Raw genomic sequence first — 16,394 nt, 5'->3', positions numbered from 1 at the left:
AGATCCTAAAAAGATCCGACTAGTTAACATGAAACAACCCATATTAATTACTAGACCAATCCCTAAACTTTGTGTTGTCCATTACCTTGTAGCTTATGGATGACTCTATCTTTGATTTTAGCTTTGAGAAATCGAGCTGGGAAGAGTATCGTTAATGGTAATTGGGCAGTAGACCCTCCAGGAAAATACGAAGCTGGCGGAACAGCGTTTATCTACAACCAGCCTAGCCGGGATGAGCAAGAAGGAGAATCATTCACAGCTCCGGGTCCCACCAGTGAAGCTCTTGATGTATATGTAAGTATGAATTCTTTAAAGAACATAATCTAATTATGCGTTTTTTCAGTCCATGGCATGTCCTTTGTACTATGTTCCCAAAGACAAACTTGTCTTACTATTTACAGGCCTAATTATTTTCCTGCATTGCTTATAGTATAAAATTTACCAGTTGGATGGAGCTGAGCTTCAAAGTAAGCTGACAGACAACCCTCAAACTGCAAAAAGTCTGCAGTGTCAGGTAGAGTCTTGCCTAATTGATGACAATGGAAAGATTTTAGAGCACACACCCTGTTCGTATATATTAATATCCCAGAAGCTAAAGACTGTTAAGCCATAATCTGGATCTTTTGATAGACAGCTGCTTCACTTAGTATTTATCTCTGGGGTTGAAGTCTTCTAACTCAAAATTTATATACATAGGTTGAGTCATTTGTAGGAGATGGATTTCACCATCCATATGTTTCTTTGTGCCAAGATCAAGGTTAGCTCATTCATGCTGAAAGAAGACCTTTTGCTGCTTCTGGACTGAATAGAAACAAGGAACTGCGCCCAATATCTACTGCAACAGATGTTTCTATTAATGATGTCATCCTAAAACTGTATTATATGTATGAACATTATAGGATGACAGCAATAGAATAAGATGCAAAATAACACATTATGCCTAAATATACATTCTATCTTGTGTTTATCTACTACTTTTCTTGCAAAAATAATATGTTTAAAGATGAATTCCAAGGAAATAGCTAAATACACAGGATAAATTCATATGTAGGGGCCGTTTTACTTACCAAAGCATTTGTAATTCTGTCTATGTAGTTCTAAGATTTACAGAGCACTGTCACGTAGCACAGCCCTGTCTGATGGAGAGGAGACCTGCTTTTTATCTGCTGTGCTTAAAGTGCTTGTAAGATCAATTTTTTTAAATTAAACAAAAAAGTTTTACTTACCTGTTTTGTGCAATGGTATAGCACAGAGTAGTCCCAAACCTTGGGGGGGGGGGGGGTCTCCTGGGGTTCCCTGCTGGCTCTCTAGGCTCCTCCTTTTCTGAGTGCGCTTCCATAAGAAGCCGTTTCCTATGGGGGCGCCCCTGTGGGCTTGCTCCTGAGATGGGCTGCGTGTATCTGTTGACACACATGATGTGTTTCAGCCCCCCCCCTCCTTACTGGATTTGACTGACAGCAGCAGGAGCCAATGGCTTCCACTGCTTCCTGACAATCTCTGTGTGAAGTCGAAGAGAGGAGAGAAGGCTACATCCGTGCACAGCACTGGATCAATCCAGGAGTCAGGTAAGTGTTTAGAGGGGGAGGGGGGCACAGCAAGTCCTAAAACATTTTTTATCTCAATGCAGGGAATGTATTAAGGTAAAAAAAATCACTTTAGAACCGTTTTAAGTAACACTTACAGGTCTTGTCCCTCCCTCATCCTGTGCTCGGGCAATAACAGCAGAAGAAGCACACTGATGAGCTCAGCCATCTGTCTTTAAAGATGTATTAATGAATTCAGAGCTGAATTCATGTTTATCATTTTTATATGCTTAGAGTTCAGCTTTTAAGTGTCAGTCCATGCAAAATTAAGTCATTCTTAACTAGGGTTCCTCTAGAGGACATATGTTCTACATAAGACCCGCAGACCAAATCCAGCCCGCCAGGCCTTGTCATGTGGCCCTTGTATCCAGTTTTGCAGTTGGAATGTGGCAGAACTCCATTCCACCACCTCTGGCTCTCACCCTCTGCTCCCACTCTCTGCAGTCACTTGTAAACACAGAAGCCTTCTGTGTTTATGACAGTCAGCTTTGCTCTTAGCGGCTCCTGGAATGCACATACAGCCGGGCATGACGGGGACAGATCTCTATGATCTGACAGACAGAACTATCTGCCTACATATGGAGGAACTGCCTACATATGGAGGTACTAGAGCAGGCAAGATAGGAGAGATGTGAGGAAGCTTTGGGGGACTTGTGGTTGCACATTATGCATAGCGCACACCTAAGCCCTGCACTCTGTACACAGCACACCCCTGAACTTTGCACTCTGTACATAACACACTCCTGAACTCTGCACTCTGTACGTAGTGCACCCCTAAACCCTGCACTCTGTACATAGCACACCCCTGAAGTAATGAAGTCTGCACTCTGTACATAGCACACCCCTGAACTTTGCACTCTGTACATAATGCACTCCTGAACCTTGCACTCTGTATGCAGTGCACCCCTAAACCCTGCACTCTGTACACAGCTAACCCCTAGATCCTGCACTATGTACATAACACACTCCTGAACGCTGCACTCTGTGCATAGTTCACCCCTGGAATTCTTCACTCTGTGTAAAGGGCACCCATGGATCTGTACACTTGAACTTAAATGTACTCTTAAACTCTGCACTCTGCGTGTAATGCACCCCTAAAGCCCTGCACTCTGTACGTAGTGCACCCCAGATACAACTGGCCCTTTAAGGGCAACCATACTGCTGCTGCGGCCTGAGATTCTATTACAGGAAAGAAAATTGTTCAATTCCCCCATCAACACAGTCAGTGTTGATGGGGGAATTGAACAATTTTCTTTCCTGCAACCCTTGGTTGCAGGAAAGAAAATCGTGCCATCTATGGCCAAATTAAGTCACCAACCAGTTTAGTTACCAATCAGACTTTGGTGAACTCTGTACCTGAGATCCCACCTCCTCCGATCTTCCAATTGGTTATTACAGGGTATCGCTCTCTTTGTTAGATCTTTTTCACCAGTATTACATTATGTGAGTGTACTAGGAAGACAGACTGACTTTCTTTCAAAGAAAGTCATAGATGAACCTCAGCCCACAAGCAAAGAAGGCCCAACATCTGGCCAGAAATGAAGTACCTGAGCTTCTAGTTTGGAAATAAATCATGCTCTCATTAAAAAAAGAAAAAACACAGCCTATTACACTGTAAATAATGTGGAACTTACATGTTATTTCAGCATCTTAATAGCTTGTTGCATCAAAGTTTATTTTTCCATGTGTAGAAATTGCAGTCATAAGTACACCTATCCTGAGGCTTTAGAAATTGATTTTTTTGGAAACCACAATATTTTTGGAGAACCCTTTCCATAAAAGACCCTTTGAAAGAAAAATATACACATTTAACTTAGCTTTTTTTTTTTTTTTCTAGAATAATTACAGGCCTTTTCAGTAATGGCAGTGCAGAAGGGGAATGAGGGTGAGGGAAATGTAATGACCAAAGGGACCAATCATTTTTCTCAGTTTTTGGAGTCTCTTAAATTAAAGGAAACTAAGATAAGGAATGAAAGTACTAACATATTTTCCACATATATTCCTTGTACACGTAAAGAATATTGAGCCCAGCAAAAAGTCTATTGTACCTCCTTGCCGATATAATGGCCCTGGTGCAGTCCTAAACAGAAGTATGTAGGAAAGCTTTAATGAGAAAACATTAAACGTTAAAGTCCCATCCTCCTTTCCTTATTGCTAACTAATCAGGGATGGAGTCACTTGGCTTCACATGCCCTGCGCCTCATACAAAGTCCCAAACCCTAGTTTTTCATTCTCTTCATTTAATGCGAAAACACATGGGCTGTCATTGCTAATCTTCTTCTGGAAAGGAAAAAAAGAGACAGAAACAGAAAAAACGTATTTTTTAGATGAATATTGAAAGGTTAAAGTGGTTGTAAAAACTGATTGTTTTTTGTATTCTCTGCATTAATGTATAAAACTTTTTTGTCCAGCTCCTTCTCCCCCCCCCCCCCTATACTTACCTAAGCCGGATCTTGATCTAGAGACGAGAGCAGGGACTCTCTGTCAGAAACCATGAAATCAGACCGAGACAGAAGTACAGTTAAATCACACTTGTTTAATAATAAAAATAAATAGAACAAACTTAGTCAAAACATAGCCAGAGTTCAGGAACCAGAACGGATAGTCAGACAAATTAAATGTCAGGGAGCCGGAGATGAGCGTAGTAGAACAGCAAGCAGGATCTGGAGCCAGAAGGCATGTCAGCCAAGCAAGTCTTTTAACAGGAATGCAGGAGAGCATCTCTGTGATGTTGACTAAGGCAAAGGCAGAGATCCTCTGGGCTGGATGGCTTAAGTAGGCAGGACTGACGAGCAGGATATCTTCAACAGCTGAGTACCTGTGGAGAGATAGGAGCTGGCAATTAGCCAACAGCTAAGCGTTCAGCTCAGAGAAGGAAGGGCTGAGGCCAGCCCTGACACTCTCTCAGCTCTCTCTCTCCTCATTGGACAGGGAGACAACAGCAGGAGCCAATGTCAATCACAGCCAGTGAGGAGGGAGCAGGGGGCGGGGACGAGACATGCTCTGTATGTCTATGCACACACACAGCTGGCTTGGGATCGAGCCCGCAGGAGTGCCCCCATAGCAAGCAGCTTGCTATATGGACACATGGCAGGGAGTCAAGATCACCAGCAGGGGACCCGAGAAGAGGAGGATCTGGGCTGCTCTGTGCAAAACCATTGAACATAGCAGGTAAGTAAAAAACATTTTTTGTTTGTTCTATAAATTTTTATGAAAATACAAATAGAACAGTACAAAGACCATCCTGCATAAATAGTCACAATCGGCAAAAGCAACTCAATAGAACAGACAGAAAGGTCAGTAATGTAAATGCAGAGTTTGTTTGCAGCCAAAGGGTATAAAGTATCAAACAATAAGAGTAGAAACAGGCAAGTACCCTTTATTATGAAACTAAACAAACACAATAACATGTGTGAAGATAATTCAAAATGTGTTGCATAAGTGCGAAAAACTGTTTATTACTTGAACAAACGAAATTCTAACTGTTAATGTGGTCCTCATTCTGGAAAAAAATGTTTGCATTATATTTGTATAAAATTCTATACTTCGGTATGGCAATCAAACAAAAATTTTATGCAAATTTAATGTTTGAATGAAAATTCTTTGAATCAATAATGGACACATCCTTAGGGATTGATTTACTAAAACTGGAGGGTGCAAAATCTGGTGCAGCTGATTGGCTCCCGTGCACAACTGCATCAAATTTTGTACTCTCCAGCTTTAGTAAATCAACCCCATAGTATGCTCTATTGAACAATCTTTCACAAGTAGTCTTCTAACAGCCCCCCCCCCCCCCCCCAACCCTAAACAAAAAAAATGTTCTGGCTTAAGTTGAGCTTCACATCCCAATGGGCTTCACATCCCATTTCCCTTGAGCTCAAGGCATTGTAGAATATTGAAATACATTGACGCCAGGGTTGGGGCATATCTAGAGCCGCTGATTATATTGTAAATGAAATCCATTATATGTAATAAGTTTGTCATATCGCCACAACTTCCTATGATCCCCGCAGAGGGGCACTCAAAGTTTAACAAAACACATCCTTCCCCAAAGCAACACACTGAGCTCAGCAATAGAAAGGAAACTGAGACTTTGTGATTGGATGATTGATGGTGATGTCACTTCAGGACAGGTTTTGTAATTAGCTGACTATCCTTCAGCCAAGTCCTCTGCCCCGTTTTACTGACCCGTGTCCTAGTTGGTAGAGATTCAGCATCTAGCCGCTGGTGAATGTCATGATTCATATCCTTTCATTTAGCGATGAGCTAACTGTGTGGAAAGTGTGATTTGCTACTTAAAGGCAAGTGAATCCTTAAAAGCATTTTGTTTTTTTGAAAAAGTGGATGACACGCTTGCACTCATAATAGGTAGTTAGAAAGGCTTGTCACAGCCAACGTTCAGAGCCAAATTTAAAGAGGCTCTCCAATTTTAGAAAACCAATGACTTTTTGTTTTGCATAGACAGGGGTTAAAGCCTTATAGAGTTATTTTTTGCTGCCTGCATTCTGCTAAGGAGATTTCCATTTACCTCCTGTCTTAAAGACCCATCAAGAGCAATTAAATCTCCCCAAAGCGAGGGGAAGTCTCTTTTTAGACAGTTGCCACCAGAACATTTGTCCCCATTGGAAAATATACCCGTACATCTTCTTGTGACAACTCAAAACTTTTGGATTTCTTCTCACTTTCGGTCTCAATGAGAGCAGTCAATATGACAAATAGAAAAGGTGAACATCGCTAGAAGGGACACAAGACAGCAATAGGGATCTGAGGTTCTAAGCCAGTCATTCTCAACCAGGGTTCTTTGGAAAACGTGGGTTTCTCCAGAGGTTGTTAGGGATTCCTTGAACAGGAGCTCCAGGCTCCCCCCAAAAAATGTAAAGTCAGCAGCTACAAATACTGTAGCTGCTGACTTTTAATATAAGGACAGTTATTTGTGTAGGGATCCAGCGATGTTCTTACCAGAGTCGATTCTTCAATTTGCTTAGGGTGCAGGTGCCGACATCTCCATTATAGGAAACAGGCAGTGAAGCGTTGCAGCTTCATGGCCAGTTTCCTACTGCGCATATGCGAGCCACGCCGACCATTGTGAATGGTCCCATAGTCTTCTGGGACCTGTGATGTGTCCCAGAAGACTGTGGGGGAAGGAGGGAGGGCCGAACTTCTGGCTCAGATCGCCGCGGCACATCTGACTAGAAGTGAGAACGGGTACCTGTTAAAACCAGGTACCTGTCCCCCCCCAAAAAAGTGCCAAATGTGGAAGTTCCGCTTTGAGCTGTAACTGATTGACCTTCAAATTGATGGTTTCTTCATAGTTGCAAAGCCAACACAATTTTTCAAAGCCAGCTTCATGACACCAATGACCTTTTCAGCTGTCTGTAAGGACAGTATTCTTCCAACTTTGACCAATGTAAGAGGCATTTTCCGCATTGACCCCCAATAAATTGTTTTAACTTAAAAAATAAATCTTGGGTTACTTGGGTAAAATGGTTGAGAAAGACTGGTCTAACCCTTTCCTGCCCTAACCAAACTGTAAACAAAGTTTCACTTTTAGATACATGTTAAAGGAAAATCCATTTTCTTAAAAAAAAGTTGATCTAGAACTCTATAAAGGGCCATTGTGTAATATGATATAATTGAAAAGTGACTTGCATTACAATCTTTGGTCAGTGATTTCTTACTGGCAACAGTACTATGTATCCTAAACTCCCCAGGGTTCTCAGCCTCTTGCTTACATAATTGCCCCCTCTTCTGGTTTATCATAGGTAAAATTATTTTCTAAGAATTATATTAGGAATAAGTATGTTTATGTTATCACATTGTACAATAAATGTAGATCCTCTCACTTAGTGGTCAGTTGGAAAAATGCTGAGAAGTCTGGCATGAATAGCTCTATTACTGAGGTAAGTAAGGACTATTTGGCAGCTGGTAACCCATTGGCAGAAATACTGAACTAAGGCAACCACTTCCTCTAATGAGTATTAGTTCCCCACTGGTATAAAACACTACAGATTATTGTTTGCTTGCAAGGAATCCCCAAAAGGAGCAACGTCCTGCTGGTCAAGCCAGTTAGGGAGCGACACCATAAAATAGGTTGTCTCTTAGCCATAAATTTGAACCACAATCGGATTGCTCCTTTGACATGACTATAATAACCTGCAATAAATATGGCAAATCCTGACTTGATGGGTATGTGGGCACATCCTCTCTTGTAGTATTATGCCCCGTACACACGGTCGGACTTTGTTCGGACATTCCGACAACAAAATCCTAGGATTTTTTCCGACGGATGTTGGCTCAAACTTGTCTTGCATACACACGGTCACACAAAGTTGTCGGAAAATCCGATCGTTCTGAACGCGGTGACGTAAAACACGTACGTCGGGACTATAAACGGGGCAGTGGCCAATAGCTTTCATCTCTTTATTTATTCTGAGCATGCGTGGCACTTTGTCCGTCGGATTTGTGTACACACGATCGGAATTTCCGACAACGGATTTTGTTGTCGGAAAATTTTATCTCCTGCTCTCCAACTTTGTGTGTCGGAAAATCCGATGGAAAATGTCCGATGGAGCCCACACACGGTCGGAATTTCCGACAACACGCTCCGATCGGACATTTTCCATCGGAAAATCCGACCGTGTGTACGGGGCATTAGTCTGCCCCTGTATTGATTAGTAAGGCCACTCATCACTTTAGACAACTAGAAAAGCTTGGGAGGAAGGAGTCAGTTTCACTAAAAATATCAACTTATAACAGACAGTTAGAGATTTGCATATGTCATCACATTTTAGTGTAGGCAAATTTTTATCAGAAAATAAAAATTTGATAACTATAGTGTTGACACTAGTTTTCGGGGGAGTTAGCCTAAAGCCAAACATTACTAGCACCATATTTCTGGCACTAAGAGCAACTGTACTGAATAATCCTTAAAGAAACATGATACCCAAGAAACAGTGACATACAAGAATGGGGGGAGCAGTGGCACATCAGAAGGAGCCGTGACATACATAAGTGGGGGAGCAGTGGCACACATGAGGAAAAGCGGTGACCTACATGAGTGGGGGAGCAGTGACACATTAGGAGCCGTGGCACACATGGAAAATTTCTAAAGTGTCTTCAGGAGCAGCTGCGATGGCTCCAATCACCAGCACGCTATACAGCATTACATCCAGTGGAGGTATACTGCCTTGGCTGGAAAAATACATTATACTCTTTCAGCTGGTTCATAAACACTGGATGTGCTTCCGTTGTGCGGTGATAACTCTGACATATTGTCTCCATAGATCATTTGATCTGACCTATATCTGTGGTCTGTGCGGACTTTCGCTGGGGGATCTATGGTCACGCATAAGTAGCTTATTCCTACCATTCCCTGGGATTTTTTCCACCTCCTACTATGGGGGGGGGGGGGCAACATTATTCACCTGACATCGGGCTCTGGATATTAAAAAATCCCCTGAAGAAGGGCATCAAGCCGGAAACGTTGGGTTCATCCAAACAGCCTACTTGTGTCTGCACGTGCTATGCAAAACTATTTATATGCAACAATATTGATGTATTTTTTGTCGTTGTTGACTTAAGTCTTTTACTTATTACATGTGTTTTCTAATATATTTACTATTTTTGATATAATACATTGTTCCTGGTCACTTTTAAAGTCCCATCTACCCATGGGGGTTTTGTTCTTTCAATTTATACTTGTGGTGACCTAGAGCTTATGATTTCATGGATCTTGAAATTCTTTTCTTTTACCTTTGGAAACAAGATAAAACAAATAAAGTAAAATAATTTTTCTGCAGTCATATGGGCATGTTAGAATATAACGGCTCAGAACTGAATAACACATGGGACAGCCCATCAAGCCCGGGAAGGTTGTGGTCTTAGTTCTGCAAACACTTGAAAACATCTGTGTGATGGATTTCCAGTGTTACGGTTACCATTTAAGTGTGATTTGACGCCAGAGGAGAATATCTAAACAAATTATATGACATAATTGGGTGAATGAGATTTTTATGAGTTGATAGCACATGCAACTTATTGTGTAATAGGTCACAGGTCAAACCTTTGTAAAAAAACGTGTTAGCAGTAGCACTACTTGTTTGTTTAATAAGGCTGGCAAATTCCACACCTTACTGAAATCGGTGAAATAGTAGAGAAAGCACATAAAATCGTAATTTATTTTATTTCCGAAAAGCACTGAGAACAATATCTAAGCAAAAGAGCTTTGTATCTTGCTAAAAAAAATAAAGGGTATCAGTGGTAGCTGGGATTTCTCTTTTATTTAAATATGTAGAGTGTCCTTGGGAATGGCTGGTCTAGAGTGTTTGGGTGATTTATCATTGGTTGATTTACTGCGCTTTCCATGTTTCTTTTTTTTAATGCAATTACAAATATATATATATATATATATATATATATATATATATATATATATATATATATTTATAATATATAATGAAATATCTGCAAAATAAATATATATTTTTAGACTTTATTTGAGATATATATCTATATATATATATCTATAGATATATATATCTATAGATATATATATATCAAATAAAGTCTAAAATAAAAATATATATCTATTTTGCAGAATGAAGACTGTTTACCTTTTGCATGTCTGAAAATGCAATCATTAAATATCATTGACTCTTTATTATTTGTTGTCTGTAGATGATATTTCAGCAAGACAATCCGGGAGTGTCATTCCAGTACTTCATCGCCTCTCCGCCCAGCTCTGATATCCCTGGTCACGTCCCTAATGTCCCACAACAGGAGCATGGTAAGAGCCACTCTGGTGGCAACGTACATAAGGATCTGTTTAGCAGGCGTCAGTTCAATGGCAGTTAATGCAATCTTACATTACTATTTTTGTCATTTTTGTACAGATGGATAGTTCGAAGACCTCTTGCACAGAGGATGCCTAAAAACACCATGTTTTTTAGGCCCTCAGGTGTTTGTTTGGTTTTTTTTACTGATTTAAATGCAGCACATTTTTTTAATGGGCCTGTATACACAGGTGCATAAACTTACGCTGTATATAGATCAGTAAAAAAAATTACAAAAATGTACATTGCTGGATTTTTATGTGTGTATGCCACCTTCCCTTTTTCATGTATGTGTATGCATACGTACAAATACGCCCATGTGCTCCATCTAGAATAGGGCTGTTGTTGTCTGCTCTTAGTGTGTGCTTAAAGGGACACAATATTGTTTTTGTCAGTTAAATTACTTTTTATTTATAGTTTTTAAACAGATGTTTTATATCTGTTTTTACTATACATATACAATTTTTGTTTTAAAAATAATAATTAAAAGCAGACTTCCAGATACATATAAAGAGAATAATCAATGCAGCTTGGTATTCATTATTACATCATTTAGGCTGGGTTCACACTATTGCGAATTGGATGCGAGTTTCCCCGCATCTAATTTGCATGTCAGGAGACTGTGATCGGCTCTCTATAGAGCCGGTTCACACACCTCCGGAGCGAATTGCACAGGAGTCCTGTGCATCTTCTGGTCCGTTTCAGGTCCGAATTCAGTCAAAAATTCAAACCGAAATCGGACCTGAAACGTTGAATGGGGACGCAATGGACCCCTGCTGTGACCCGCACCATACGGCAGTTTGAACCCAGCCTAAATGTAGACCTGAACTTCAAACAATGTAGGTACGGTACTTAAATTTAATAAGGTATTAACCTCCTTCAATCCAGTGTACAGCAGAGCCCAGATTGGGGGAGGGAGAAGCTGCACAAGTTGTGCTCATGTGCTAGCAAGGGGCATGCCGATATCAGGAGAAAGCAGAGTGATAATCATATGAGCTCCTCAGTTTTTTGTTTCTCCTTTCACTGTCCAGTCACAGTCACGGGAAGAAACAAGACCTGTAAATGATAGTTAACTATAGCAGGAAAAAATCTGGTCTCCTGCCCTGGTAGACAGGGCTGTGATGTGTGATAGAGCTGTATAAATCTTAGGACTGGATGGGCACAAACACACATCCTTCGGTAGGTGAAACAGCTCCCATATATAAAAAAAAAAATTTCTCTGTACTTAGTTATTTGCCTGGAGTTCAGCTTTAATACATGATAAAGGATTCACCACGGGCTAGCTGAGGGCACAGCAGAAGCTGCCTGCCATAAGGCCCTCTCTGTTTGATTGAAATATTGTACATAGAGAGGGTTAAAGAGGATGATCAGCCACTGTTCTAATTCATTCACTTTGAGAAAGTTTTAGTTTGAGCTTTTGAGCTGTGTTAACAACTGTTGCACAGCTTTAGAGTTTGCATATGCTTTGTTCGTGTAGGGTATTATTTTACACATGTTAACATGTGAAAACTGCATTAAAAAAATTACTTGAAATATATGGTATACTTTACCTTAAAATTGTTGTCTTTTGTATGTTTAGACAATTAATATCCTAAGTGATTTTAAACATTGAAATTCTCCTAGCAGGACCTCAGAGATCAGTTCCATCCATTGACTCTGTTCCTCAGACCAATCCCCGAGGTCATCCTGTAGAGCGTCATCTGGTCCCTCCACCCCAAGCCCGACCACCACCTCCACCAAGGCCAGCTGGAACTTTGCAACGGAACGTCCGAATCCCCCCACTTCCTGCCCCACCCACTCACTACTGGCCAGAGCAACCCCAGTTCTTCTGGAGAAGAGCGGGCAACACCCCATGTTCTGTGACTTGCGGCAAAGGTAAGAGCCTACATCACTGTGAATGTGTTTTGGTCATAGCCTGTGTTTCCCCAGATCCTATAACAAAAGTTTGTGGGAGGGGCTTTGGAATACCCTAACTTCTTTTTAAATGGAAATTATAACAGACTTTCCTATTAGACCCCTATTAGACAATGTTCCCCTTGCACTTTTTAGTTAATTTCTGGAGATCAGTCCTAATCCTGATGTCATGCTTGTGATCCTGTTGCTGGTGGGAACTTGCCAATGACAAGATTGCTATGGAACACAGCAAGGAAGTGAAACGCTCACCTGCTCGAATGTGTTGCTCCCACAGGAGCGCCGAGCTGGGAATCGGGGGGGAGCAGCTGGCTTTGGCTCTCAGCGGTGCGCAATATGATCGGGATCCTTCCAGAGCCTAGAGCGGCTTTGTGACCTAAGTTGATAGCGGGCTTTAGCCTGCTGCCAGCCAGCTCTGGGTCCCAGGAGAGCAAAAGTAAGTGCACTTCTGTGAAACCCAAGAGAAGTATGAGCAAAAAAAGCTTTGGCCATTCTTCTCTTTTAAAGAGACAAAACTGTAATGCCCCGTACACACGATTGGATTTTCCGACAACAAATGTTGGATGCAAGCTTGTTGGCGTAAAGTCCAACCGTGTGTATGTTCTATTAAACATTTGTTGTCAGACTTTCTTCCAACAAATGTTGGCTAGCAGGTTCTCAAATTTTCCGCCAACAAATGTTTGTTGTCGGACTTTCCGATTGTGTGTACACAAGTCCTTCGGACAAAAGTCCACGCATGCTCCGAATCAAGTACGAAGCGCTCGGTCTTGTAAAACTAGCGCTCGTAATGAAGATATTACTACATCTTGTACGTCACTATGTTCGTATCTGTTGGCCAACATTTGTGTGACCGTGTGTATGCAAGACAAGTTGGAGCCAACATTCTTCGAACAAAAATCCACGGTTTTGTTGTCGGAAAGTCCGAGTGTGTGTACGGGGCATAAGACTTTGCTTTGCACATCTTTTTTTTTGATGCATCAGGATCATTTAAAGCAGGGGTGTCCAAACTGCGGCCCAAGATGGCTATGAGTACGGCCCAACACAAAATCAAAAAACCAACTTAAAAATGTTGATTCTTTTATTGAGGTTTTTTTGTAAAAATGCGTTTACTCTTAGCAAAGACATCCGGCCGAAGAAATATTTGATATTTTGTGTCTCTTTACTGGACTTTTAATAAGTTTTACCTTCAAAAAGAAAAATCTCCCACTCTTCACAGTCATACCATATTCATGTCATCAGTTTTCGGCAGCACCTATATTTGTGGGCAACTATTTTCAAGGATGAAGAACACGAAGTGCAAAAGTACAACCAAAACATCTTATGAGCACCTTCAGAAGTCATTGAGAATTGCTACTACATACATTCAACCAAATATTCACGCTTTCGTTTACCAAAAACCGTGTCAAATATTGCACTCGTTTTATGTTTTCCTTTTTTACTTTTGTAATAAACATTTTTACAAAAAAAAAGGAAGTTTTATTACTCAGGTACAGCTGTGGCCAAAAGTTTTGAGAATGACACAAATATTAATTTTTACAAAGTCTGCTGCTTCAATGTTTTTAGATCTTTTTGTCAGATGTTACTATGGTATACTGAAGTATAATTACAAGTAATTCATAAGTGTCAAAGGCTTTTATTGACAATTACGTTTATGCAAAGAGTCAATATTCGCAGTGTTGACCCTTCTTTTTCAAGACCTCTGCAATTCCCCCTGGCATGCTGTCCATCAACTTCTGGGCCACATCCTGACTGATAGCAGCCCATTCTTGCATAATTAATGCTTGGAGTTTGTCAGAATCTGTGGGTTTGTTTTTGTTCGCCCGCCTCTTGAGGATTGACCGCAAGTTCTCAATGGGATTAAGGTCTGGGGAGTTTCCTGGCCATGGATCCAAAATTTTGATGTTTTGTTCACCAAGCCACTTGTTTATCACATTTGCCTTATGGCAAGGTGCTCCATCATGCTGGAGAAGGCATTGTTCCTCACCAAACTGTTCTTGAATGGTTGGGAGAAGTTGCTCTCGGAGGATGTTTTTGTACCATTTTGTAATCATGGTTGTGTTCTTAAAGCGGAGTTCTGCCATTTTTTTTTTAAGTCAGCAGCTACAAATACTGTAGCTGCTGACTTTTAAAATATGGACACTTACCTGTCCAGGGCGCCCGCGATGTCAGCACCCGAAGCCGATCTTCGGTAAGGGAATCAGGAAGTGAAGCCTGCGCGGTCCCCCTGGTCCTTGCTGTCTTCTGGGACTTGTGTGTCTCCCAGAAGACAGCGGGGGGATGGAGGAGGTGCCGGACATGGCGTAGATATCCGCGGATACTGGGGCTATCTATGCCCGGAAGTGGGAGCAAATACCTGGATTAGACAGGTATCTGCTCCCTCCTCCCCTCCTGAAAGGTGCCAAATGTGACACCAGAGGGGGGGGGGAGGATGCCGAAAAGCGGAAGTTCTATTTTTGGGTGGAACTCCGCTTTAAGCAAAATTGTAAGTGAGCCTACTCCCTTGGCTGAGAAGCAACCCCACAAATGAATGGTCTCAGGATGGTTTACTGTTGGCATAACACAGGACTGGTAGCGCTTACCTTTTCTTCTCCGGACAAAGTTTTCAGGATGCCTCAAACAATCAGAAAGGGGATTCATCAGAGAAAATGACTTTACCCCAGTCCTCAGCATCCAAACCCTGTACCTTTTGCAGAATATCAGTCTGTCCCTGTTGTTTTTCCCGGGAGTGGCTTCTTTGCTGACCTTCTTGACACCAGGCCATCCTCCAAAAGTCTTCTCTTCACTGTGCGTGCCGATGTGCTCACACCTGCCTGCTGCCATTTCTGAACAAGCTCTGCACGGGTGAGGCCCCGATCCCACAGTTGAATCAACAATAGGAGATGGTCCTGGCGCTTGCTGGACTTTCTTGGGCGCCCTGAAGCCTTCTTCACAAATGCAGTGGAAATGTTTTTTTAGGGGATTAGGTTAATTTTCATGGCAAAGAGGGACTTTGCAATTAATTGCAATTCATCTGATCACCCTTCATAACATTCTGGAGTATATGCAAATTGCCATCATAAAAACTGAGGTAGCAAACTTTGTGAAAATGTATATTTGTGTAATTCTCATGGCTGTACATTATCTATATTGGTGATCATCATTAACTTGTGATCTGCCTGACCTTTTCTGCTCATCAGCTCTCCTTATTGTTAGTGTATTTTATGTGTGACCTAGCACAATTCCCCCTCTTCCAATGTGGCCCAGGAAGGTCAAAAAGTTAAACACCTCTGATTTAATAGTAAAGCTCACTTGTTTGCCCAGTTTTAAATGTCTCTTTCTCCATAGGGTTTTGGTACCCCGTCTATCAGTGCGTCTCTAGGAGCTCCCTGGATGAGGTCAGCGAGGAGGAGTGCGATCTGTCCAACAAGCCATTCCCCCAGGAAGAGGCCTGCAACACTCAGCCCTGCCCTGCGTTGTAAGTGCAAATGATTCTATATGTAATAGTATAGTCCCATTACTTCCAGCATACTGTAAAGCCTGTATGGATACAGTTGTGTCACTTTGTATGAATTGATCACATATCACTACTAAATAGTGAAGATTTTAAAAATAAATGTCATGAAAGGCACTTACAACCTTCTTTAACCCCTTGATGCCGCCTCCCAACGGCCCTTTAAGTGAGTGTTAACACAAAGAGGTGGCTTCCCGATCGCATGATTGTTGTTGATTAGCTGCCAAAGTGGTCAGATAACTAGAACCTTGCCCTTGCAAATCAGCTCCATCAGTGTATTGGGAGTGCGCAATGAGCGCATGACATGACAGTCGAAGCTGCATGAACACACACACACCGATCAGCCATAACATTATGACCACTGACAGGTAAAGTAAGCAACATTGATTATCTCGTTACAATGACACCCAACAGTGGGTGAGATATATTAGGCAGCAAGTGAACATGTTTACCCTGAAGCTGATGTGTTGAAAGTAGAAAAAATGGGCAAGCGTAAGGATTTGAGGGACTTTGACAAGGGCCAAATTGTAATGGCTAGATGTCTGGGTCACAGCAACTCCAAAACTGCAGCTTTTGTAG

At 41.6% G+C, this 16,394-nt stretch overlaps 1 protein-coding gene across 3 annotated transcripts in view; it reads left to right on the top strand.

Moving 5' to 3' along the window:
- The window catches only part of ADAMTSL4 (ADAMTS like 4), a 307,238-nt gene that overhangs the window by 268,178 nt on the left and 22,666 nt on the right, over positions 1 to 16,394 (top strand). For 2 of the 3 annotated variants that reach the window (XM_073610837.1, XM_073610836.1), the window contains 4 exons: positions 122 to 294; positions 10,260 to 10,368; positions 12,038 to 12,289; positions 15,650 to 15,779. In XM_073610837.1, the coding sequence (XP_073466938.1) occupies positions 122 to 294; positions 10,260 to 10,368; positions 12,038 to 12,289; positions 15,650 to 15,779 (664 nt within the window). The remainder of the gene's footprint in view (positions 1 to 121; positions 295 to 10,259; positions 10,369 to 12,037; positions 12,290 to 15,649; positions 15,780 to 16,394) is intronic. The other variant, XM_073610838.1, reaches the window with a different exon arrangement.

The sequence above is a fragment of the Aquarana catesbeiana genome, linkage group LG13 (assembly GCF_042186555.1).
Source record: "Aquarana catesbeiana isolate 2022-GZ linkage group LG13, ASM4218655v1, whole genome shotgun sequence".
Lineage (NCBI taxonomy): Eukaryota > Metazoa > Chordata > Amphibia > Anura > Ranidae > Aquarana > Aquarana catesbeiana.
This window is presented reverse-complemented; position numbering and strand designations above follow the sequence as displayed.